Below are 26,431 nucleotides of genomic sequence, written 5' to 3'. Positions count from 1 at the left end.
TCAACAAATGGAAACTGAAATCAGCTGAGTGTGACCAAGTTCTGTTTCAATTTTCAACATTCATAGATACATGTACTCTAAATGGTTAACAATCTAAATCTAATTGAGAACATGATAGGCTGGACATTTTTTTCATAGAACAGCTTGGTAGCAAAATTTCTTATGTGAACATTTGGAAAATTGTTAGACATCTATTGCTTCTGTCACATGGTCAAGCCAGTGTTGAAAGAGGTTTTTCTGAAAATTGAAGTTGGAGGAGTGTCATTTGACACCAAAGATACTGATTGCAAAAGGGATTATGCTGGACTCTCAGACAATCTCCTGACTTAGATAATTTTGTAATAACACCAAAATTATTTCAAAAATTGTGTGTGCAAAAAACATACATCACCCTCATTGTAATGCCCGTTAGTGGTAGTTTATACCTTGAAATTCCCCCCAAAATCACCTTGAAAACCTTGAAAAAGCCTTGAATTTTCTTTTGGGATTTGGCTATGGACCCTGGTATAAGCTTCAACAGATTTGGCATCTTGTAGCCTTTTTTTTAAATGTTTCAATTTTTTTTTTAGATATTAGTTTCTTTGGCATTATTAAGGCTTAAACCAAATATAAATTACATTTCAAATTTATTATAAAATTACTGCATTTGCTATTCACAATAGTGTTATAATGTTTACATCTTTATCAATTTTTTAAATTGTGGGTATATATGGGTAAAAAAAAATATTAAAAAGCTCTTGCATAAAGTTAAAACAGTTCAGGGCTGAAGAAGTTGATCTAAACTTTTTTTGTAACTTTTATTTTCCAGTTGTCCAAGCAAGGCATCAGCCATGATGGTGGCACCATTGATGGGACAGGCACCTGTTTCTCTTTAGGCATTTTATAGTAAGAATTTGTTTTGTTTGAATTGTATGTGGAAAAAAAAAGAACAAAAAATTTGTTTGAATAAATATATATTTAATAACTGATAAGGATAAAATAAAAGAATTTTAGGCCAGTGTAACTTGTTATTGTTAATTAGTTTATCGGCTATGCTTCATTAAAATAAAAACTATCATTAAATATTGTTCTCAATCGATGGTCTTAAAATCTTGGCTTAAAAAAATTGCTTTGTTGACATGCTGTGACCTGTTTACTTAGTTTCCCAGAAGTGATGGGTCTACCTGAGGAAGTCAACGATGGACTGAGAAAACAACTACTGCAGTGTAAATTTAGAATACAGAACAGACAGTCTCGGCTCTGGATTGTTGAGGTATGTTTTTTATGCTGTTTTTTCACTTTACTAATTGATTATGGAAGTTAACAAAGATATAGGTGTGTACCAATAATATCTAAAACTTTGACATAAGCAACTTTAACATCTGACAATGATAAAAATGACAAAAGTAACTTTGACGGTCCATGTGGCAGACGAAGTAGCATTTACCTGTTTTTGTGACCTTAGCATATAAAGAGTTAGTGTAGTCAGCTCTTTGCCCAGCTACCTTTTCTTTCCCTAACTGTCAAGTAACCCATCAGAGATAGGTGGGCTCAGGGACATTCTATAACTCAAGTCTGTAATATTGATTAAGTATGACAATTAATACTTTGACATTTGAGACTTTATACCCAAGTTTTCAAGGCTTTAAAATCTTTTTTTTTTCTTTCAGTTTATTTTCAACAGGCCCCCTCTTCCTAGTATTCACGCTAAAGAATCTGGTGAGTTTTTCTTCTTTGTAATGAGAGGATATTTTATTTAGAACACTAAATCTGTTTATCCTGAGTATAATTTTGTAATTTTCTTGGATTATTGTTTTTATTGTTTTGATATTGTGTGGTATAGGTCCCAATCAAAGAGTGTGTATGGCGCTGGATATGAATGGTGACAACAGTTTTTATTGTTTTGATATTGTGTGGTATAGGTCCCAATCAAAGAGTGTGTATGGCGCTGGATATGAATGGTGACAACAGTTTTTATTGTTTTGATATTGTATGGTATAGGTCCCAATCAAAGAGTGTGTATGGTGCTGGATATGAATGGTGACAACAGTTTTTATTGTTTTGATATTGTGTGGTATAGGTCCCAATCAAAGAGTGTGTATGGCGCTGGATATGAATGGTGACAACAGTTTTTATTGTTTTGATATTGTGTGGTATAGGTCCCAATCAAAGAGTGTGTATGGCGCTAGATATGAATGGTGACAACAGTTTTTATTGTTTTGATATTGTGTGGTATAGGTCCCAATCAAAGAGTGTGTATGGCGCTGGATATGAATGGTGACAACAGTTTTTATTGTTTTGATATTGTTTGGTATAGGTCCCAATCAAAGAGTGTGTATAGCCCTGGATATGAATGGTGACAACAGTTTTTATTGTTTTGATATTGTGTGGTATAGGTCCCAATCAAAGAGTGTGTATGGCGCTGGATATGAATGGTGACAACAGTTTTTATTGTTTTGATATTGTGTGGTATAGGTCCCAATCAAAGAGTGTGTATGGCGCTGGATATGAATGGTGACAACAGTTTTTATTGTTTTGATATTGTGTGGTATAGGTCCCAATCAAAGAGTGTGTATGGCGCTGGATATGAATGGTGACAACAGTTTTTATTGTTTTGATATTGTGTGGTATAGGTCCCAATCAAAGAGTGTGTATGGCGCTGGATATGAATGGTGACAACAGTTTTTATTGGTTTGATATTGTGTGGTATAGGACCCAATCAAAGAGTGTGTATGGCCCTGGATATGAATGGTGACAACAGTTTTTATTGTTTTGATATTGTGTGGTATAGGTCCCAATCAAAGAGTGTGTATGGCGCTAGATATGAATGGTGACAACAGTTTTTATTGTTTTGATATTGTGTGGTATAGGTCCCAATCAAAGAGTGTGTATGGCCCTGGATATGAATGGTGACAACATCCAGAAAACTGTCTCTGACCTCATGGATGAGTGGACATCTATAGCATATTTGTACGGGGCTGTTCAGAGGTTTGCTGAAAGTTTTAATGGTGAGATTCTCCTACCTTTTTTTGGTTCATATTTTTTTTAAAGTACCATTTTCAGAGGATAAATAGATCTAAAACTAAGTTGGGTTAGTGTTCATAGGATTCTCTGTCCACCCTGGTCTGATGGTACTTCACTTAAGTCTATTTATGTAAAAGGGGTTTGACATAGAATTGACAGCACCACCCCTTCATACGCAGAGGTCACATAAATGATAATTAATTGAAGTGAAATACAGTTCGTCTCTGACCATGGCACACAAAGTGTGGTCAGGTTTTTGCTTAACCAAATGTACATTTCCTAATATGAGTCAGGTATCCATCAGAGCTGGGTGAACTCAATGGTGGTCCTACAGATTCAAATCAAGGATCCGAACTTAAGATTTTATGATTAGCAGTTGTTTGCTCTACCGCCCAACCATGCCACCTCGTAACCTTTTTTTAATGTTTAAAGATAATTGTAAAATATATTTTTTAAGTCATTTTGAAAAAAAAAATTTAAATTTAAAGATGATTGTAAAATATATTTTTTAAGTAAAATTTTGAAACATTTTTTTTTAATTTAAAGATAATTGTAAAATATATTTTTTAAGTAATTTTGACAATTTTTTTTTTAATTTAAAGATAATTGTAAAATATATTTTTTAAGTAATTTTGAAATATTGATCTTTGTTTTTATATAACATTTTTTGTAAAGATCCACGGACTAGTCTTTCAACAATGGTTGAGGTTCAGTCTTACAACTACAAGAAACTCACACTGGCCTATGGCCCAAACATGTGTAGCTTGGTAAGTAATCAATAACGCTAGCTCATTAGATCATGTCCTGTTCTAGATGATAATATCAGGACGCTACTTTTGAAAAAAAAAATTTCTCACTTATGCAAAGCCATATTTAAAGGGTTTAATATCCCTGGACGATAGTCCTACTGTTAGTATATGTATTTTTCTGATCATGCATAATATAGTAGTCACTGTATCAGTTGTTTGTGATGTTTGCTTGTTGTTCTACTCACTGTATCAGTTGTTTGTGATGTTTGCGTGTTGTTCTACTAACTGTATCAGTTGTTTGTGATGTTTTCATGTCCTACTACTCACTCTATCAGTTGTTATTGATGTTTGCATGTCCTACTACTCACTCTATCAGTTGTTATTGATGTTTGCATGTCCTACTACTCACTCTATCAGTTGTTATTGATGTTTGCATGTCCTACTACTCACTCTATCAGTTGTTAATGATGTTTGCATGTCCTACTACTCACTCTATCAGTTGTTAATGATGTTTGCATGTCATACAACTCACTGTATCATTTGACATAGATGTTTGCTTGTTGTTCTACTCACTGTATCTGTTGTTTGTGAGGTTCGCTTGTGCTACTCACTGTATCATTTTATTACGATGTTTCTTCAACCAGCTGGGAGTCAGATGGAAGCCCACCACCAGGAAGTTTGAGCTGACCCTGGGTACCAGACTGCCCTCAGCCTCTGCCAACCCCCACTCCCCCATCTTGCTGCAGCTCATTGAGGAGTTCAACCTCCACTGTAGCTTGTCTCAGCTCAGTCAGGTAGAGCATCATAAACCTTTATACCCTAGGTTAACTCTTTTTAGCTGGTGTACATTGATTTATTTTAAACTATTTCTCTCCTCCGCGATTTTTTTGTTAGCTATTTTCTTTTTTTAATATTAAACATTTATCTCCTTGGTGATCTTTTAATTATCATGTATATTGTTTTATTTAAAAAAAGTATTTCCTAGGTTATCTTTTGTTAGTTAGTGTACATTGTTTTATTTTTAAAAAATTATTTCCTAGGTTATCTTTTGTTAGCTAGTGTACATTGTTTTATTTGAAAACATTTAAACTAAAGTTACATAGTAAAACTGTTGTAGACTTTGTTTTTAATTAAAGCTGCTTTGTCAATTTGTAGACACTTCATGATACATGGACTCCTATGATGTCTATTTCTAAACTTCCATCTGTGGCTGTTCTTGGTGCTTCAACTGTGAGTTTTTTAAAGCATAGTTAAAATGAAATCTTGAATCTGCAGTCTCAAAATACTGGCAACTTTTTTAAAAATATCCTTTTTCAACACAAGTTAAAAAGTAAAAATAAATTCTAAACAGAAGTGTAACTATTTATGTAGGCCCTACACTGATAAAATATGTAAATAAAGATCTTATATAATAATCTTTTATTATATTAAAACGAAGCAACTTACCTTTCTTTAGATATAATCACAAACCTGTTATCATTCTGTTATAAATATGTCAAAATTAGCTACTAGATTTGATCACAAACCCACAGTGTTTCTTCAAGCAACTCTTGGGAATGCAACCCGTAAAGCATGTCTAACGCACCTCAGCTAAAATAGAAAAAATGTTAAAATTAAATAGCTGTCTGACCCCTACCCATCCCCCCCCCCCCCTCGTAACTTTCATATCCCCTCCACTTAGAGCAAGTTCTCTGAAAGAAAACCTGAATCTACACACACACACTTACAGTGAGACTTAAAAAAACAACTGTAATAATGAGGTTATTTAATATAGCATAACATAAAACTACTATTTTTTACAATTAAAATGAATATATTAAAAAGTTATTTCAATTGAACTGATCAAATTATTATGAAATGTGTAAAGTGCTTATTTGATGTGAATATTTCTGATGAATATAATAATTATATCACAGAACTCAAGACAGCATATTCAAAACTTCACCATCATCCCCCAGTCTAGTACACATATCAGGATTATATGTAGGGGAAGGTAAGTCACACTTTCAATCTTGTTACAATGAAGAGATATATTTATTGTGGCAGTGAAAAAAAAAAAGTTTCCCTTTCAAACCTGACAGTCTATGGGGCAAGTGAAGTAGAGTTCACTTGTATCTGTGACCTCGGCATATGAAGAGATAGTGTGGTCAGCACTATGCCCAGCCGCATTTACTTTCCCTAACGTGAGTTAGGTACCCATCAGAGTTGGTTGGACTCAGGGACGGTCTACTGACTTGAACCTGGATTCAAACTTGAGACACACGGGTTAGCAGTCCAGCTGTCTACCGCTAGACCACTCCGTCCCAGTGTGGCAGTTACCTACACAAAAGCTGTGTGGCCAGTAAAATAAACCAGCATTATTTCTCTTGGTTGTTTTTTTAAGCTGCTAACACAGGTTTTTTAAAATGTCTCCAACATTCCTACTAATGTGATTACTTCTTCCAGCAACTGTATAGATGTCCATTTCCGTGGCAACAAGACTGTAGCAGTGAAAGATGGCGCCTGCAGTTTGTTTGATACAACCAAACCAATAGAAGGGTTATCTCCCACTGCAGGTCTTAAGGTAAATTTTTAGGGGATTGTTTTAGATTCTCTTCATCATTTTTATCTCTAATTAAGGAGAACGCAACAGATTTTATACATTGGTCTACACTACATTTGTGATTTGTTTTTGTAAGAAGCAATTCAAAGATTTGTTACAATTTTTCCAATAATAACAAAATAAAAAACAACAATAGATTTGTTAAGTTCTTTGTCCTATTAACAAGGCAAATAGATGCATATACAGGCACACACAGTTTAGGAATTTGAAAAACAAATATAATCATTTTGAATAACTTCTTTTATATTTATTATACTTATGTGTTTTTTAAATGTGTAAAAAAAATTTTATAATTGAATTTCACTTATTATTTATATATTAACTAGGCATGCTGCCCAGCTTCGCTTAGGCTTTCGAAAACATTGAGAATTTGAATGCTTAATTAATTCGCCCGAGGGTCGGTCTACGACCTCAAGAGTTATGAAGAGGTTCCTCCGTGGACATTTTTTAAAAATTTATAGCTCATATAAGGTACCGGTCAGTCGATGTCAGTTTTGACCCCCTCATCGTAGACTTTTCGGCCAACCGGCCCCCGTGTTCTGTCGCCCCAAGGCAAGGTCCTGCCAAATTTGAAGCGCCTGCGGCGCCGGGAAGTGCCGGACACCCGACAATCTAGATCTAGATCTAGATTCCTAAAAGAATTTTTTTTTAAGTTTAGCCCGAGCATAATAAAAAAAAATACATTAACCAAGTTGACTTGGTGTGTCTCGAACCCGCACCACCTGCGTGGTTTAATGTACACTAACATCTCCGCTATTTAGGCACCTTATAAAGTACGGAGAATGAAACACGTATTTTAAAATCTTAACTTACGCGAATATGCCTATTTTTCAAATTAATTTTTTTATCCCAAATTAGCCAGTTCCAAACAAAGATTTTGTATAAAATAAATAAGTCTTGAAATAGTTTAGTCCTAGTATAGAAATTTATTTTTGGAATTGATTTTAGAGAAGTTAGAGTCTAAATCAGTAAATCTAGATCTTAGCGTCTACGTCTAGATCTAGTTATTGCGTAGATTTAGATTTAGATTTAGTCTAGATCTAGAATCTCTAGATCTAGAATCCAAATACATAAAATAAATTTTATGAGTTTAGGCCGGAAAAATTGTATTGTATACATTTCATAGTGTACGTAGATCTAAATCAAATTTGAATGAAATAGTTCATTTCTTTTCGTTCTAAACACGGCAGATGACGTCATTAGTTAATGTATAAGCAATAGTGACGTCACAGTTTTATGCGTTCTTTTTCACATCTATTAATGCTTTTCCGGTTGCATAAATAATACTGTTTCTCTACATTCGAATACGCCTTTAATTTTTATTTTTCTTCTTTAAGTAAAATTGTGGTTATACATTTAAAACATCTAACATATTATTTTCAACAAAAGTCCGTAAAAAGTTCTCCATATACCGCTGCCGATTCTGACGTGATGTCCGGCGAAAATTTTTTGCGGACAGAGAAAGAGAGAGAGAGAGAGAAGAGCGCACATGGCCTTTTATAAATTAGGATAATAAATAAAGCATTGTTATTAAAATCAATAATCTCAGTGGTTCTTACAGTACTAGTCTGCATCACTATCTTATTGAGTCCCTGATTAAAAACTGTACCTATTCAATTGTTTTAAATATTTTAATACTTTTTCATATTTTTTTATATATTTTAATATTTATTTCATATTGTTTTAAATATTTTAATATTTACAGTACTAGTGTGCATCACTATCCTTATTGAGTACCTGATTAAAAACTGCCTATTCAATTATTTTATATATTTTTTTAATACTTTTTCATATTGATTTAAATATTTTAATATTTATTTCATATTGTTTTATATATTTTAATATTAATTTCATATTGTTTTATATATTTTAATATTTATTTCATATTGTTTTATATATTTTAATATTTATTTTATATTGTTTTATATATTTTTATATTTATTTCATATTGTTTTATATATTATAATATTTATTTCATATTGTTTTATATATTTTAATATTTATTTCATATTGTTTTATATATTATAATATTTATTTCATATTGTTTTATATATTTTAATATTTATTTCATATTGTTTTATATATTTTAATATTTATTTCATATTGTTTATATATTTTAATATTTATTTCATATTGTTTTATATATTTTAATATTTATTTCATATTGTTTTATATATTATAATATTTATTTCATATTGTTTTATATATCTTAATATTTATTTCATATTGTTTTATATATTTTAATATTTATTTCATATTGTTTTATATATTATAATATTTATTTCATATTGTTTTATATATTATAATATTTATTTCATATTGTTTTATATATTATAATATTTATTTCATATTATTATATATATTTTAATATTTATTTCATATTGTTTTATATATCTTAATATTTATTTCCTATTGTTTTTTAGGCCTTCTTGTCAATGTTTGTGGACGAAGGGGTCACCGTGGGTCTGGGCCGCCGCCAGTCTGCCACAGCTGATGACAACCCACCCTCCCCCTACTCCATTGACCCCACAGAGATGTTCATCTCGCACCAGCCCAGCACCGGCTCCCCCCTGCCCAGACCCGTGCAGACCCAGTCCCGGACCGACACCTTCAGGTTCCACAGCCCAATGACCCCACCCTCCAACCCACACACGCCCGCCTCACCCAGCTCTGCTAGGCTTCCTACTGGGGTAAGTTCTTGTAAGCTTACTTTGTTAGTTAATTATTGATAAACCCTATCATCCAACCCATTTATCAAGCTCAGCTAGGCTTCCTACTGGGGTAAGTTCTTGAAAACTTATTTCGTTAGTTAATTATTGATAAACCCTATCATCTAACCCATTTATCAAGCTCAGCTAGGCTTGAAAACTTATTTCATTAGTTAATTATTGATAAACCCTATCATTTAACCCATTTATCAAGCTCTGCTAGACTTCCTACTGGGGTGAGTTCTTGAAAACTTACTTTGTTAGCTAATTATTGATAAATCCTATCATCTAACCCATTTATCAAACTCAGCTAGGCTTCCTACTGGGGTGAGTTCTTGAAAACTTATTTCATTAGTTAATTATTGATAAACCCTATCATTTAACCCATTTATCAAGCTCTGCTAGACTTCCTACTGGGGTGAGTTCTTGAAAACTTACTTTGTTAGCTAATTATTGATAAATCCTATCATCTAACCCATTTATCAAACTCAGCTAGGCTTCCTACTGGGGTGAGTTCTTGAAAACTTATTTCGTTAGTTAATTATTGATAAGCCCTATCATCCAACCCATTTATCGAGCTCAGCTAGGCTTGAAAACTTATTTCATTAGTTAATTATTGATAAACTCTTATCATCCAAACCACACACACCCACCTTACCAAGCCCGGCTAGTCTACTTCTTGTAAACTTACTTCATAAGTTAATTATTGTTTTTCACACCCATAATTAAACTCATAAGGAGAATAGAAGAATGGGTTGTGACAGAAGTATCACTTTAGGAACATGCCATTATATTTCAACTCCCTAACAAAACAAAGATACAGAAATAATCCCTTATGGACAGATTTTTTCAGGCAATCTAAGATTGGCTTCATAGATGCAATAATATTGGCTAGTGAAAGAATTTGTTTTGTTTTAACAATCACAATTAAAGGCTTGAATAATCAAACATAAAGAGCATTGTTTACTATACATCAATCAAAAAAGAAACAACAAGTATGCATATTTTTAAATGGTTATTTTTACATATTTTTATTCTGCAATTTTCATGTCTGTTTAGTTATTGGCTTATTTTTATCAATATGATCGGTACAGTTCTAAAATTATTTTATCTGCTTATTAATAAACGTAATTTAGATTGGCTTAGCAATGCTTTGTTATTTAACTTGGTTATTTCTTTTAAGATTTAGTTGACTATGTGAGCCTGGTAGTAAATTTTTCCCTCATGTTGCAGGTAAATCCCTCCCCATCAACAGCTCTGATGGGCACCCCCTCACCTGGAACCCTGCTGACAGCCAACTCACCTGGGAACCCTCAGCTGCATGTCGCCTCACCTGGCTTTGTTGCACAATCCCCTTCCTCAATTGTAGGCCTGCACATGCAGTCTCCTGCCACCTCCTTTATGGCAGGTACAGTAGATTTCTCTTGAACAGGCACCATCAACAGCTCTATGAACAGCTCTTTGTACAATCATATACCTGATATATTTAGCACTAGTAATAGGCACAATCAACAGCTCTACTTACCATCATCAGATATATAGCACTTGTATTATGCAAAATCAACAAAGCTCTTTGTACAATCACCTACCTGATATATTTAGCACTGGTAATATGCACAATCAACAGGTTGATGTACAATCATATATCTGATATATTTATCACTGGTAATCGGCAAAATCAGCAATTTTTAACAATCATCTACCTTGATTTATTTAGCACTGACAACAGGTACAATTAATAACTATGTACAATCATCTACCTGATCTCTTTTTTTTTAACTTGAAAGTATGTTCCCCAGACACATTTTTACCTAAACAGATAAGTTTATTTAATCTTCAATTATTTTGTATACATAGTTTTATGCAATATTTTATTAAAAAAGTTAGGTAAAAAAAATTTTTTAAAGGAACAAACACATGAAGTAAAATGTGCAGAAATAGTTTTATTGTCATGTGTAATCTAAAAGTGGTTGGCATTGTTGGGCTGGTAAAACTCATGGTTGCTAAACCCAAAAGTCCTGAGTTTGAACCCCATGGCAGATAAGACTTGACAGCAGGGAACAGCAACCCATCTAGAAGAGAAAACTCAGAAATCAAACAGGAGTGGAGCCCATTAGGTGATAGGATTACCAAGTATGGTTCTGTTTCAACAGTTACTGTGACCAAGCTGATGCCTAGTTGTATAAGTAGTCCTGTCCCTTGTGTGGATAGAGGGGCCTTATACATGGGCAACATATGGCTCAGCTTACTTCCCAGGCCTTGCACCTTGATTTCCATGATGCAATAATCATATAGTCTGTCAGACCATGGAAACATTTGTTTCTTTTATTTAATCTCAATGTGTTTATCTTCTCCAGGAATTGTTGATGGAGGCTCCCCATTCACTGGATCTAACCTGGCCATGCCATCACCGAATGGACACAGAGGGGGAGGATGGGTGGGCTCACCTTCAGTACAAGACCCGTCACCTGCCTCGCTCCACGCTGTACACTCACCTGGTCTCAGTATTCATGCAGGTAACGCCTGTTTACCTGGTTGAGTGTTCATTTTTTACACAGCTGTTTTATGTCGCTAAACAAAACTCTCACACAACAGACTACACACTAACACAATAGACTTCTCCCTCACACAACAGTTTACACACAACAGCTTACTCCCCCACACAACCAACTTCTCCCTCACACAACAGCCTTCTCCCTCACACAACAGCTTACACACACAACATACTTCTCCCTCACACAACAGCTTACACATAACAGCTTACTCCCCCACACAACCAACTTCTCCCTCACACAACAGCCTTCTCCCTCACACAACAGCTTACACACACAACATACTTCTCCCTCACACAACAGCCTAATACCTCACACAACAGCTTACTCCCCCACACAACCAACTTCTCCCTCACACAACAGACTTCTCCCTCACACAACAGCTTACTCCCCCACACAACCAACTTCTCCCTTACACAACAGACTTCTCCCTCACACAACAGCCTACTCCCTCACACAACAGCCTATTCCCTCACACAACAGCCTACTCCCTCACACAACAGCCTACTCCCTCACATAACAGCCTACTCCCTCACACAACAGACTTCTCCCTCACACAACAGCCTTCTACCTCACACAACAGCCTACTCCCTCACACAACAGCTTACACACAACATACTTCTCCCTCACACAACAGCCTAATACCTCACACAACAGCCTACTCCCACACACAACATACTTCTCCCTCACACAACATACTTCTCCCTCACACAACAGCCTATTCCCTCACACAACAGCCTACTCCCTCACACAACAGCCTACTCCCTCACACAACAGCCTACTCCCTCACACAACAGACTTCTCCCTCACACAACAGCTTACACACAAAACATACTTCTCCCACACACAACATACTTCTCCCTCACACAACAGCCTACGCACTAACACAACCTTCTCCCTCACACAACCTTCTTCCTCACACAACAGACTTCTCCCTCACACAACAGACTTCTCCCTCACACAACAGCTTGCACACTTAAACAAAAGCCTTCACCCCTCACAAGTCAACTTACACAACTGCCAACTTCCCACCCAACACCAACCCTTCTCACATCACATTCAACCTATCTCACAACAATCCAACAACCAACCCTCCTTACACCACCTCCCCCCACTCACACACCAACCCCCCTCACTCATCTATTCCCCTCTACCCTCAGGTATCAGCATGCAGGCTAGGATATTACCCCAGAGAGCCTGGGCCGCAGCTATCCCCACCATACTGTCTCACAAAGGTTTTGACACTCTGCTGACCCCCACCCCAGAGCCTCAGCAGGGGTCAGTCCAGCACACACCTGCCTCACCACTGGAGAGATTCTTCGCTTGTACCATCATGAAGAAACACATCAGTAGGCTGGTGTCTACAGAACCACAGGTACATCTTTCCACAGGTACACATGAATGTACTATTATAGGTGGATCTTACAGGTACACTATGCACATGACCACAGGAGTGTTTTAATATGGGTATGGACCATAGGTATGTCCTACTACATGTAAACTCTGTACATGACCACAGGAATGTTTAATATATGTACACTCTGTACATGCAGGAGTGTTTTAATATGGGTACACTGTGTACGTGACCACAGGTATGTCCTACTACATGAAAACTCTGTACATGACCACAGGTTATGACACTGTTTAAAATAATTTTGGTATTGTTAGCTTAAATCTTTGGCATTTCCCTATTTTATAAATAGCCATATTTGGAAGATGTGTAAACTTCTTTTTTTTTATACCCTCCCATATTTTCCTATTTTGTTTATTGCTTGTCTACTAGGATGACATAAATGATGCCCTAGATATAGTTATATTGCTACAATAATCAAAGGTTTGATGCATTTAATGCCAACTGCAACCTTGATTAGCAAGCTATGAGGTTTTTCTGTTATTTTTAAAAGTAAAACTCATAATTGTTCTTTTTTTTTTTTACTTTCCTGACATCTACAAATAGTTTAACCACATTGAATTGATTTCCTGTGGGCATGATCTTCCTTCATTAGTTTGCTCTTTTTTTTTTACGATACAGATGCAGTTGGTTCCAATAAATGAGCCTGGTGTCATTTGCTTTAAAGCCGACACCTTGCAGTTTAAGCTGTCCTTGAACAACACCACCTGCCAATCACTTCACATGAAAATCACGCCAGCACCAGGTAATTCCATCTACCCATTCATTTCATTTTCTGTACAGTTATTCGAAAGTTGGATCTATTGTGTTCAAATAGACAGGCTACCATATGGAGCACATATCCAGTGCATGTTATAAGAACACATCACTTATCCAGAACCATACTGTTCTAACTCCATTTAAAAAAAAAATCTATATTATTATATTAAACCATTATGTTTTAAATACACCAAGGTATCAGTAGTGAAAAACATTTGTGGCCAGATCTCTAATCATCTTTACACAACAGTTGTATTTCACCACGTACCTTATAGAAAAATGTTAAGGAAAACAAATCTTTATATCCTTGTTAACTTTTTAAAAAAAATGGATTTTAATCAAAGTGATATGTTACCAACACAATTGTAATTTCAATGTTTCTAATGTCAGAGTTTAGAAAGGGGCAACAATTAACTTGACCATGATGGATCATACATTATTGCTTCCTTGGTTGCTGTTTTCAATTATTATTTTTATCCACAAAATGTTTATCCTATTCCTTAGTTGATATAATTTTATTTATAAGTTTTCATACTGCCTTCCTTATTGAATAAATTTACAAGATCAGTTTTCTCCTAATGTTGATACTTTCATCCCCTAATGATTGACTCTACCACTTCCCTATTGCCCCTGTTGGTAGATATTTTCATCCCCTAATGATTGACTCTACCACTTCCCTATTGCCCCTGTTGGTAGATATTTTCATCCCCTAATGATTGACTCTACCACTTCCCTATTGCCCCTGTTGGTAGATATTTTCATCCCCTAATGATTGACTCTACCACTTCCCTATTGCCCCTGTTGGTAGATATTTTCATCCCCTAATGATTGACTCTACCACTTCCCTATTGCCCCTGTTGGTAGATATTTTCATCCCCTAATGATTGACTCTACCACTTCCCTATTGCCCCTGTTGGTAGATATTTTCATCCCCTAATGATTGACTCTACCACTTCCCTATTGCCCCTGTTGGTAGATATTTTCATCCCCTAATGATTGACTCTACCACTTCCCTATTGCCCCTGTTGGTAGATATTTTCATCCCCTAATGATTAACTCTACCACTTCCCTATTGCCCCTGTTGGTAGATATTTTCATCCCCTAATGATTGACTCCTACCACTTCCCTATTGCCCCTGTTGGTAGATATTTTCATCCCCTAATGCTTGACTCTACCACTTCCCTATTTCCCCTGTTGTTAGAGCACCAAGAGAAATGGACTACAGAAGAGCTTCAGATACTGGAGAAGTTTTTTGATCTCAAAGTCTTTTGTCCACCCTATCGCCTCAATGCTCTCACTGCAGTTGGAAGGATCATCTCAGCCCCATACAGAATACTCAAAGACTGCATACAGATCATGAAGCTAGAGCTGGTAGGTCTGATACGTAGGTCATGCGTGGTTGTTGTAGTCAGAAATATTTAAAGCTCCCTTTTGGACCTGATGACCCACGGGGCAGGTGAAGTAGAGATCCTGTGACCTTGGCATAAAAAGTAAAGAATCCTCTTTAGGCCTAGTGATCCATTGGGCAGATGAAGTTGAGTTCATTCATTTCGTGACCTTGGCATATGAAGGGATAATGTGTTCAGCACTATGCCCAGCCAGCTTTACTGTCCTTTAGGTAAGTCAGGAACCCATCAGATGTGTGTGGGCTCAGGGACGTGCAATGACTCTAGCCAGGGATCTGAACTTGAAACTTTTGGGTTAGCAGTAGAACGCTCAGTGATTTAACCAGGCAGTTTCATAGTCAGAAACATTAAGGCACATTTAATTTGAACTATTTAGCTTTGATAAGTTTAATCTAGCCATATGGGGTCACATAAGTTGGTCACAGCTTTGATAAGTTTAATCTAGCCATACGGGGTCAGATAAGTTTGTCACACATAGTGGTTGTGGTCAGAAAATTTAAAATCAAATTAATTGTCAAATATTTTATTTTGTTTGTGTATAACTTGGTCACATTTTAGGTCTAAACAGCTGGTCACACTGAGTGGTTGAACTTACTTAAGCCTCTTGTAAAATAACTAATTTGGTAGTGTATAAACGAGCAATATTTTTCACTTTTCAGATGCCAGATAGGTCAATGAAATGGACAGTTCAGTGGTGCTTGACCATCCCCCCTTCACTTCATTTCATCTCGCCTGTCGGTGTGCCTGCGTTTGTTGTTCGAGCTAAAATGATTTTCATGGTACGTCATCTGGTAGTGTCATACGTAACTTACAGCATCCCTACAGCTTATGACTTAATTTTTCTTATTATCTTGGGATTTATTTTTTTTTAAAAGAAACTCAAAATGTAGAATTTAATTCTGAAAAAAAAATTTCTTTTCTTTATTTTGTAATAGTGTTTTTTATAAACCCAGTAAATGATGCTATTTATAGAACTGAAACTTGAATTTTTTTCCCTGGTTTAAGCTGCAGCTGTCCCGCATTGGCCTGACTCAAAATGTAGAATTTAATTTTGAAATTATTTTTTTTTCTTTTCTTTATTTTGTAATGTTTTTTATAAACCCAGTAAATGATGCTATTTATAGAGCTGAAACTTGAAGTTTTTTCCTGTTTTCAGCTGCAGCTGACCCGCATTGGCCTGACTGTTGGACCCAGCGAACAGTCCATCTTTGTTCCACTGCTTTATGAAATGCAGACCAACAAGTTGACCAGGGTGGAGGGCAAGCACCCCCAGATCAACAACACCCCCTCCCTGCAGGCGGTCAGCACCATGCTCAACAGGTTCGCTGAGCACTACCAGCAGCAGAACCACAACAACGAGTGCGCTATCCTGCCTGCTGTTAAAGAACTGCTGAGCAATTTGGTTGTACCTGTGTGAGACGATGGGAGAGATTTGATCTGGGCTAGACATTGTTTTAAAAGGATGGGGGGGGGAGTAGATATTACATTAAATTCTTTTAGAAAACTTTTACTTATGCTATTACATATTCAATGAAAAGCTGATTTAAAATTTATATTATTTTGAATTTTTTATATAGACCGAAGTTATTTTTGTGTGGGCTTCCATGCAGAAAATATGTTACATAGTCGATCAACGTATTTTAAAAGTAAAATTTATTCAATACAGCTCATTGACGAGGGGGTTTGTTGTAGTGTGTGGCAGGGAGGTTGCGGTAGATTCATGCAGATTTAGGAGATAGTCTGTTATCTAAGATAATAGGGCTGGTAAGTAGGTCACCAACCAGTTCTATGGCTCATGCAGGTTTTATTGAGCCAGAGAACTGTTTGATGACCTACTTACCAGCCCTATTGAGTTGTCCAGCTTGCCAGTAAAAACAATATTGAATTCTGTAAAAATAAATGGTCCATTTTTAATATACTTTTTTTTTGTAAAATGTACTACTTTTTCTATTTCTTAAATATTAATTTGTAACATTGTTAGAATGTTACATATTAATTTTTGTCCTTTGTATTCACAAAGGTAGCAGTTCATTTTATCGATGTACATACTAGATCTAACTATTTTAAAAATGAATGTCAATTAAAATGATTTAAGACTAAAAGTGTAGAAGCATTAATTTAGTTATTTTTTGTTTACCTGTAAATGTTTGTAATAAAACACACAGACATAAGTCGGTGTTAACAAATCACTAGATTTTAATCTTAGACATCCCTGGGTACATTAAGCTCTGATGGGTACCTGACTTACATTTGGGAAAGTAAAAGTGGCTGGACAATATTGCTAACCACACTATCCCTTCATATGACGAGGTCATGAAACTTATGAATTTGACTTCATCTGCCCAATGGATCGCTAAAGAGGAATCTTTCTTTACATTTTGATCTGGCTGTGGGTCATAAACCTTCCCATTCGTTAAGTAAAAATTATTTTCTCTGATAGCATCCAAATAATAATTTTCCAGAGTTTAATTCACACCTCACAATATTCTTCCAGGGGTCTCTAGTGAAATCATCTTAAGAAATTTTCACAGTAGATTACTCTACCAGTGACAACTAGCTGATAAATAACTAGCACTTACATTCAATTTTCATAAGAGCAAACTAAATTGTATACAGTGCTTAATTAAAGCATGGGCTAAACATTCTTCTACTAACTATTACCCTAGACCACAGACCAAGCTAAGGAAAGTATTTTGTCAACACACTTTACATCACATCACTATTGTTTCATTTGTACTTGTTTTATGTACTTTTTTAAATATTGTTGTGATTTTAAAATATTCTTTTATTGAACATTGTTTCTTGTATATATGTGAAACAGGGTCCATGTGTATTTGAAGTGTTTTTTTCTTTCATTTAATGTTGAAAAATATAACGGGATAATTTTCAAAAAATGAGTAGGAGAGAGTCTTAGATCAGGGGAAGTTACTCTTTTAATAAAATTGTACATACCTTTTTTTTTGTTTATTCTATCATTGCATTAAATTGTATAGTTTTATTATTCTCTGCTCCTTTCTGTGGATGGGGGGTCTCCCAATGTGCCTGGTTATATAAATCTTATAGATTGTGTATTTATATACTCAATGAACCTGCTACTTTCTTTAGATATTATTAGTCAACTGTTGCCCTATTATTTAAAAAGTTCATAAACATTTATAAATTACATGCTAAACTATAAATAGTATTCAACATTGGTGGTGGTGGGGGGGGGGGGGTTATAACATATTACACCTGTTGACATGATTACATCAATCAGCATGTCTAGCTCAGGTGTAAGATTAATTGGGACATAGGCTATGCCAGTGCCTGTTGTTGCAGATTAATGGAATCTTCTAAAATAAGGGGTGGGAAGTTGGTAGTAAACTAAATATTAATTTATATTGCGTATTGTCTACCCTAATACACTGCTGTCCTATCCCAAACCCAGAGGCGTAGCGAGGGCGGAGCAGAGGGTGTAGACCGCACCGGGCGACACCAAGGAAAATAAATTGCAAAATGTTCAGAAGAAAAAGGTTTTTCTGCCAGTTCCATTGATGATTAAATAAAGTTAAATAGTCTTTTTAGTTCAAATCGACATCTATTACAAGAGGGTGACACCATGACGTAAATGTGCTAACTTAAGAGAAAACATTGCAACATCCAACTGTATTGTTAACAGACTAAAGATGAACATCGTTACTATTACGTCTGCAGTGATTAAAGCTAAAAAAAAGTATAGGTAGGCCGAAACACACAGACAAACATATATATATATATATATATATATATATATATATATATATATATTGCGCTTGTGTTGCGTTTGCGTTTTGGATGTTGTTAGAGTTAAGTTATGTTATGTGCTTTTTTCTCAAACGTCCGTATTTGCATATAAACATTTAATTGAAAACCAAAATATGGGTATATGGTACTTAATAAACACACAAGACACGGTCCTTTACAGATAGAGCTTCCATCTAGCTTTTATATATATAAAAGTATAAATATAAGTATAATTCTAATATATAAAGCTCAATTCTGTATGTAAAAATACATGTTTGTCGTTGACATACTTCGATGGATTAAAGTGTTAGACTATTATCGTGCGCATTTGTCTAAATTTATGAGTTAAAAAATTACTATTGAAAGTGTTGGGAAATAATTTTCATAGTAATAGTTGTCGGCATGTTCATTAAACACAATTTTTAAAAAAATAACAAAAATTCTAATTATGTCTGAAAATTATTTATATTTAGTCCTTTAGCACTTACTTCCCTTTGATAAATTAGGAAAACACAATTACTTCCCTTTATAAAACACTGCATTAGTGGAAAAGAATTTACTTTTTATTACTTTGTTTTGGTGTTGGGGAAAAAATAATTACATAATTAGCGGGGATTGATCAAGTGCAAATGTTGTAGGTATTTTACGAATAAGCTTGGAGTATTATAATTGTTCATTTGGTTTGGTTTGGCACCTACGTTCGTTTAAGTGAGTGCAAAAAGACTATGAATAAGTTGGGGTACTATAGTCGATTATTAAGCTTTTTTCGTTTGTGTTTTTTTTTTGGGTTTGTGTTTGTATTTGTGTTTGGTTTTGCGTTTGGATTTGGTTTGTTTTCGTTTGCTTTTTCGTTTGTGTTTTTTTCTTTGGGTTTGTGTTTGTGGTTGGTTTTGCGTTTGAATTTGGTTTGTTTTCGTTTGCTTTTTCGTTTGTGTTTTTTTCTTTGTGTTCGTATTGGTGTTTGTGGTTGTGGTTGTGGTTGGGTTTGTTGTTAGGTTTTTGTTTTCGTTTGCTTTTTTGTTTGTTTTTTCATTGTGTTTGTATTTGTGATTGTGGTTGGGTTTGTTGTTAGGTTTTTGTTTTCGTTTGTATTTGTAATTGTGTTAGCGTTATGTTTGCGTTTTGTTGTTTTGGTTGGTTGTGGTTTGGGTGGGCAATGCCGGGTTTATGATGATTACTAAACACACAGGTAATGGTCTTTAACAGAAAGGTTTTTCACAGAAGCCAGAACAGGGTCTGGCCGGGACGGCTAGTATATGTATAAATATAAGTATATATATATATATATATATATATATATATATATATATATATATATATATATATATATATATATATATATATATATATATATATATGTATATATATATATATATATATATATATATATATATATATATATATATATATATATATATATATATATATATATATATATATTGGCTTCAATATAGGCTATATGCACACAAACATACAAAGGCTTTATATATATAAAGCCTTTGTATGTTTGTGTGCATATAGCCTATATTGAAGCCAATATATATATATATATATATATATATATATATATAAAATATGTCCATTTATTGTATAAATTCAGAGAGAAAGAGAGAGAGAGAGAAAATGTAAACACCTTCCATGACCATCACCTGGCAACGCCAGTGACTCTCATAATAAAGGTCTATCCAGATAAAAGAAGCAAAACAGTGAACATTTGTTGAAACGAAATAACAAAAATTTATTGACAATAACTTCGCTTAAAATTAAGGCCTTACATACAACAACAGTCCTATATTAATCTATGTTTGGCTAAAGACGGCAAATATTCGTCGTTTGAAGGTTATTAAATACACTTCAATATTTAGGAATATTTAGGTAATATTTAGAAACAAACAGCGACAGATAAGGTGACGTTAGATATACTTATCGCCATTTGGAGGTAATTAAATTTAATATTATTGCACCCACTAGTTATGTATCAATAATTCTAAACCAAACTTAACATTTAATCGAAGTTACGCTTTGCGTCTGAACAATAGAAGACAAAAATAACTACTCACCTGTGTTTATTTCGGGCATCGTGTATTAGCTAGTCACAAATTCTAATCTGCGTGTTTACAGAGGCACAAATGTCGCTTGTTTGTACATGTCTTTGTTTCTGTGGCTAGAGCGGCACAATTGTTTCTCGCTTGTTCATAACTTTTTGTCGTCAATCATGAACGTTAAGGTCTGCGCGGAGTTATTTATTTTTTCTACCAATGACAGAGTCTTAATCAAGTGCTCTGTCTTTGATCAACTTTTTTGTGATCGGTAGAATTCATTACACTAAAACTCCGCGAAAATTCTTTAATACGAGTTCTTAGATGCAAAGAAGCTGTTCATGCGAGATTTTGAAACGTTTGAAGTTCTATTGAGAATGGAATTTACATTGTATTTAATTGAAATGGTTTAATTAATTTACATGACTCTCGAGGAATAGTTAGTTGAAAATATCCAGCTCTAAACTAATGATGTACAGAATTCAGTGTTTCTTCCAGACTTTTTTCTCCGGGGGGGGGGGGGGCACTTGAAATTTTCGGGGGAACGGTAGACTTTCTTCGGGGGGCGGACACTGTTAAAAGTATATATTTTATAAATTATATAAATTTCATTTCGTTCGGGGGGGGGGGGGGGTAGAACTTTTTCGGGGGGGGGGGGGGGGGGAGGGGGCGGACGGCGGACACTGTTAAAAGTATATATTTTCTGTATAAATTATATAAATTTCATTTCGTTGGGGGGGGGGGGGTAGAATTTTTTCGAGGGGGGGGGGAGCCAAAGCCTCCCCGAAGAGATGACTGGAAGAAACTCTGCTAAAGACAATTATAAATCGAGCAGCAGTTTATCGGTCCAGTAATAAAAGGATTGGTGGGCGTGGCCTGTCGGATATTCAGCCATGACCGTTTAGTCTCCGCGTGCCGCGCGGGATGCCAAACCCACATTGGATGCCCTCGTTGTCATATCGATCAGCTGAGAGAACCTTTTAGAACAATCTCAAGAATTCTGGGACAAGCTGACTGCCAATTTCATTTCAGGCAGGGAAGGTGAGTGGATCGGGGTGGTGGTGGTGTGGGGGGGGGGGGGGATCGCTCAGCAGCGCGAGTTGACAACAGTGGTCACCATACTGTAAGGTGAGCAGACAGCAAGCACTGCGGCACAGAGAGCCCGCCATCGGTAGACTTTGAACTAGCACTAGTATCAGCAACCAGTTTGTGACCATTCGATTTCTTCAATCGTTAATCTATTTTTGATTGTTTCGATGTTATTATACGCGAATGTTTACTGATCTTTCTATCGCTGCTGCTATTTAAAAAAAAAATTACCAAGGTGGAACAGCTAAACCATACTTTGGCATTAAAGTTGATTTCCCCAATCAGCAGGTGTTTAATACTGATGTCGGAATGATTGAAACACTTAGGTTTCAAAAGCTTCAGTAAACGAAGTATTTAACTATTGTGATAGGCTTACTACAAGAATCACTGCAAAAATGCCTCGCGCTGATTGGTCAGAGTACGAATGGCCTTCATATGGCTATTGGTAGTAAAGTACGAATAGCCGCAGCCTTCAAGAATCACTGAAAAATGCCTCGCGCTGATTGGTCATAGTACGAATAGCATTCATAGTGCTATCCGTAGTCAAGGACGAATAGCCGCAACCTAAACAAAGCCTGGGCAGAGTTGTATTTAAACCCAATCAATCAGCGGTTAAGCGCAGCTGTTTAAGAACCCTATAAACACTCCTACACGCTTAAAAGAGTGGTCATGCAATCAAAGTCTGCACCTCTACTGTTGAGCAGTAGCACAATTAAGGCCTACAACTCGTATAGCTTAGAAGTAGAACAATCAAGGCCTACAACTCGTATAGCTGAGCAGTATAACAAACAAGGCCTACAACTCGTCTAGCTGAGCAGTAGAACAATAAAGGCCTACAACTCGTATAGCTGAGCAGTAGAACAAACAAGGGGTCATCCATAAATGACGTCACGCTTTTTTTTTGAAGATTTTTACCTCCCCTCCGTCACACGTCGTCACAAAAAGCCAGACCCCCACCCCTAAAATGACGTCACACCTCAACCTACAACCCCCCCTCAAAATTGCAGTTGAATTTTTGTAAAACATCGATATTTTTCTAAAATCTTGTCTAAACTATTACAATTTATTAAAACAGTTATCTAAAACGCGAAATAACGTCTAAAATTCGTTTTCTAACATTGCTTTTTTATAATGCAAAAGTGTGACGTCGCAACATCTGACTCCCCCCCCCCCCCCTCCCCGTCATCACATATCGTCACAAAATTACGGACCCCCCCCCCCTCCCCCCATACGAGTGTGACGTCATTTATGGATGACCCCCAAGGCCTACAACTCGTATAGCTGAGCAGTAGAACAATCAAGGCCTAAAAATCTAGAGAGAGAGGCATGCACTTAGCGTAAAGGTTTAATCGGAGCTAGTCAAGAGCAGTGTTTCTTCCAGAATATTTTCTTCGGGGGGGGGGGGGGAGCACTTGAAATTTTGGTTGGGAGGGGCGTATTAAAACACCGAGGGGGGGGGGGGGGGCGACGACACTGGTAGAAGTATATATTTTCTATATAAATTTTATTACGTTCAAGGGGGGGGGGCAAAATATACCTGAAAGAAACTTTGGTTAAGAGTACGCAGGATAATGGACAGCTTGTAGATACTAATCATAGGGCAGCACCGGAAACTAACTCAGAACGGAGAAAGGGGGAGGGGTGACACCAAAAAAATGTAATTTCAAAGAAATAAACCGGGAGTGATCCCCCCTAAACTTTCTCGAATATTCTTATATAACATTACGGGGGATGGGAACTCAGGATATAGACATGATTTTTAATCCATTTTTTATTACTTAAAACTTTTAACGATAGAATAGAATGGAATCTCGTAAAAAAAAAAAGAATTGCGCACTAAGTGAACGCTAAACACTATGTGTAAAATAGTGTGGAAAATTATTAGTACTTTATAAATTCACATGCGTTTTTTTTTTGTTTTTTTGTTTTTTGAGAAAGTAAAAATGTGACTTAGTCATTTACACACCGCAACAATAATGCACCATTCTGCACCATCATGTTTAAATCAAGATTTTGATACCAAGTGTCGTGATGGGCGTATGAAATATAATTCATTAAAATTAAGATCACCGAGATGTAGATCTAGATCCAATTATACTTATGAAAACATTAGCTGTTTTGTTATTGTAAATAAACAGTTTTTTCTTTACATAAATAAGTAGTGAAGTTATGGCCTTAGGGTATGTGAAGGAGAGGTGGAGTAAAATAGATCTAGAGATCTAGATCTAGAATCTATGTGGTAAGATGGGTGTTATTAGAGAATATGTTAGATAATATGTTTGTTTGTGTTGTTAAAATATGTGTGTGCTTAAGAATCAGTTTGATAATGAGGTAAGATGGGTGTAGCTAAGGAATTCGTTTTTCTTCTTCTTCTTCTTCGTTCTTAATTATTAGTGTTGAAGGGGATTTATCTGCCAGTGGGTTTGAACTCGAGACTTTGTTCGAATTTATCAACCCTGAGCTTTTTGCCGACTCGACCACGCATCCAACACAATTAAGCGTTACGTGTCAACCTGATTTGCTTCCATAGCCTTTGTCCAACCAAGAACAAACTACATGGCAGCAGTTGTTTAATTTTGGAGTTGTCTCTCCTAGAAGAGTGGTTGTCCCCAGCTAACGAGCCTCATCTGCCCGAGGGTTCGAACTCGAGACTTTTCGGTTTAGCAACCATGAGCTTTACCGACTCGACCACGCCGACCCCATGGATTTCGTTTGATAATGAGGTAAGATTGGTGTTGCTAAGGAATTCGTTTGATAATGACTCTTAATGAGGTGGTGTTACTAGAGTTACTCTGTTTTGGTTCAGTGGCGTAGGCAGGTGGGGGGGGGGGGTTAGAAGTTTGATTGAGGGGGGGGGGTGCAGATCGAAAGTTTGAGGGTGGGGGGGGTGCAAATCGAAAGTTTGAGGGTGGGGGGGGGGGGGGGGTGCAAATCAAAAGTCTTAGAGGGGGGTGCAAATCGAAAGTTTGTCCCCGGGTAAAAATTGGCCCCCTCCCCTTGAGACGATCCTGGCTACGCCACTGTTTTGGTAGTTTATTTCCGGTTCTGCATGCAATTATGTCATTAGAGTAAGGATAATGTATCCAAAACTTTCAGTTAGTGATAAATTTAGCCTAAACGTGAACTAGATCTAAATATGTATCAAAGCTTGTGAAATTACTAATTACATTAACCACATACTTACGATTTTCAAATAAATTTCGTCGACAATAGCTTTTCAGCAATTATGTTGCATAGCTAGAACTTATATCATTACCAAAATTACGATGGAACTCTGATACTGATACTCCACTTTCCACCACAGATAAACAACGAATGTATCTTTTCTACAGACGTTTAAGCCAAGATTTTGATCTTTCAACCAGTCAATGTTTTATATAGAAATAAAGACAATGAAAATACTGAAAAATGTTTTGGTAAGTCTGTTTACTTTAATATTAAAAAAATAATTGTTTTATGTTACTTTACAATAATTTATTTATATTTTTAAATATCTAAAATATCTTTTAATGATACTTCAAGTGCAAAATAAAAATATAAGAATGATTGAACACTAATTAACAGTAAAAAATTTTCCCCGCTAATTATGGATTATATTTTAATATTAAATTATAGCTTGTGTCATCATTTACACAGTAGCAATACTTAAAATAGTATTCCAATTCAGAGTGTCTTCCAGGCATCTCTTCTACCGCCCCCCCCCCTCCCGCCCCCGAACAAAATATAATTTATATAGAAAATATATAAATATATACTTTTACTAGTGTCCGTCTCGCGGAAAATTTAATCTGCATCCACCCCCCAAAAACATCAAGTCCCCCCCCCCCCCCCCCCCCCCGATCGGAGAGAAAGTCAGAAAGAAACACCGTTCCCCTTTAAAGACTGCCAGCTATCACGGCTAAGCATTAATTGACAAATCAATCCGAATTATTTTAGAATGTCCTGACTTGAAGGAAGGTAAACAACCTCTATATGGAGTTGTTGAATGTCAGCCTTTTAAACTTTTTGTGGCATCGATGTGTCATTGGCCAGTGGGTATCGTCCAGACGGCGGTCTCACGTTAAGCTTCAGCTCTTGACGACATCGCGTTATGGTCACGTTCAATGGTTGCAAGTTGGCATCGCGTTATGGTCACTTTCAATGGTTTCAAGTTCAAAAGTAGTAGTCAGATTACCGCATTTTTACGTGTTTTTTTTTAAAAATTATGATTTATATTTATACACACAAACACAGTTCACACAGTAAAGAAAGCAAACGTTTGGTTCTATAAGATAGCAGTTCACAGATAAATGAAAGCATACAATCTCCGAAGTCTGAAATTCGATTCTCTCTCTGCTATGTGGGACGACGG

At 35.8% G+C, this 26,431-nt stretch overlaps 2 protein-coding genes across 3 annotated transcripts in view; both read left to right on the top strand.

The window, feature by feature from the left end:
• Positions 1-18,135, top strand: part of LOC131936277 (mediator of RNA polymerase II transcription subunit 14) — a 33,690-nt gene extending 15,555 nt beyond the window's left edge. For both annotated transcript variants that reach the window (XM_059293187.1, XM_059293186.1), the window contains exons 24-40: positions 809-885; positions 1,141-1,252; positions 1,650-1,698; positions 2,850-2,987; positions 3,679-3,770; positions 4,397-4,546; positions 4,908-4,982; positions 5,669-5,745; positions 6,198-6,315; positions 8,778-9,044; positions 10,296-10,470; positions 11,420-11,578; positions 12,775-12,989; positions 13,647-13,770; positions 14,986-15,155; positions 15,850-15,969; positions 16,347-18,135. In XM_059293187.1, coding sequence (XP_059149170.1) covers positions 809-885; positions 1,141-1,252; positions 1,650-1,698; positions 2,850-2,987; positions 3,679-3,770; positions 4,397-4,546; positions 4,908-4,982; positions 5,669-5,745; positions 6,198-6,315; positions 8,778-9,044; positions 10,296-10,470; positions 11,420-11,578; positions 12,775-12,989; positions 13,647-13,770; positions 14,986-15,155; positions 15,850-15,969; positions 16,347-16,607 — 2,379 coding nt within the window. In that variant the 3' untranslated portion in view covers positions 16,608-18,135. The remainder of the gene's footprint in view (positions 1-808; positions 886-1,140; positions 1,253-1,649; positions 1,699-2,849; positions 2,988-3,678; positions 3,771-4,396; positions 4,547-4,907; positions 4,983-5,668; positions 5,746-6,197; positions 6,316-8,777; positions 9,045-10,295; positions 10,471-11,419; positions 11,579-12,774; positions 12,990-13,646; positions 13,771-14,985; positions 15,156-15,849; positions 15,970-16,346) is intronic.
• A 7,249-nt stretch (positions 18,136-25,384) lies between these two features.
• Positions 25,385-26,431, top strand: part of LOC131936291 (chymotrypsinogen A-like) — a 4,592-nt gene continuing 3,545 nt past the window's right edge. Inside the window, exon 1 of the mRNA XM_059293208.1 lies at positions 25,385-25,496. Within this exon, the coding sequence (XP_059149191.1) occupies positions 25,449-25,496 (48 nt within the window). The 5' untranslated portion in view covers positions 25,385-25,448. The remainder of the gene's footprint in view (positions 25,497-26,431) is intronic.

Source organism: Physella acuta, unplaced genomic scaffold (genome assembly GCF_028476545.2).
Source record: "Physella acuta isolate Inbredline_101_S28 unplaced genomic scaffold, ASM2847654v3 ptg000174l, whole genome shotgun sequence".
NCBI classification, from domain to species: Eukaryota; Metazoa; Mollusca; class Gastropoda; family Physidae; genus Physella; species Physella acuta.
This window is presented reverse-complemented; position numbering and strand designations above follow the sequence as displayed.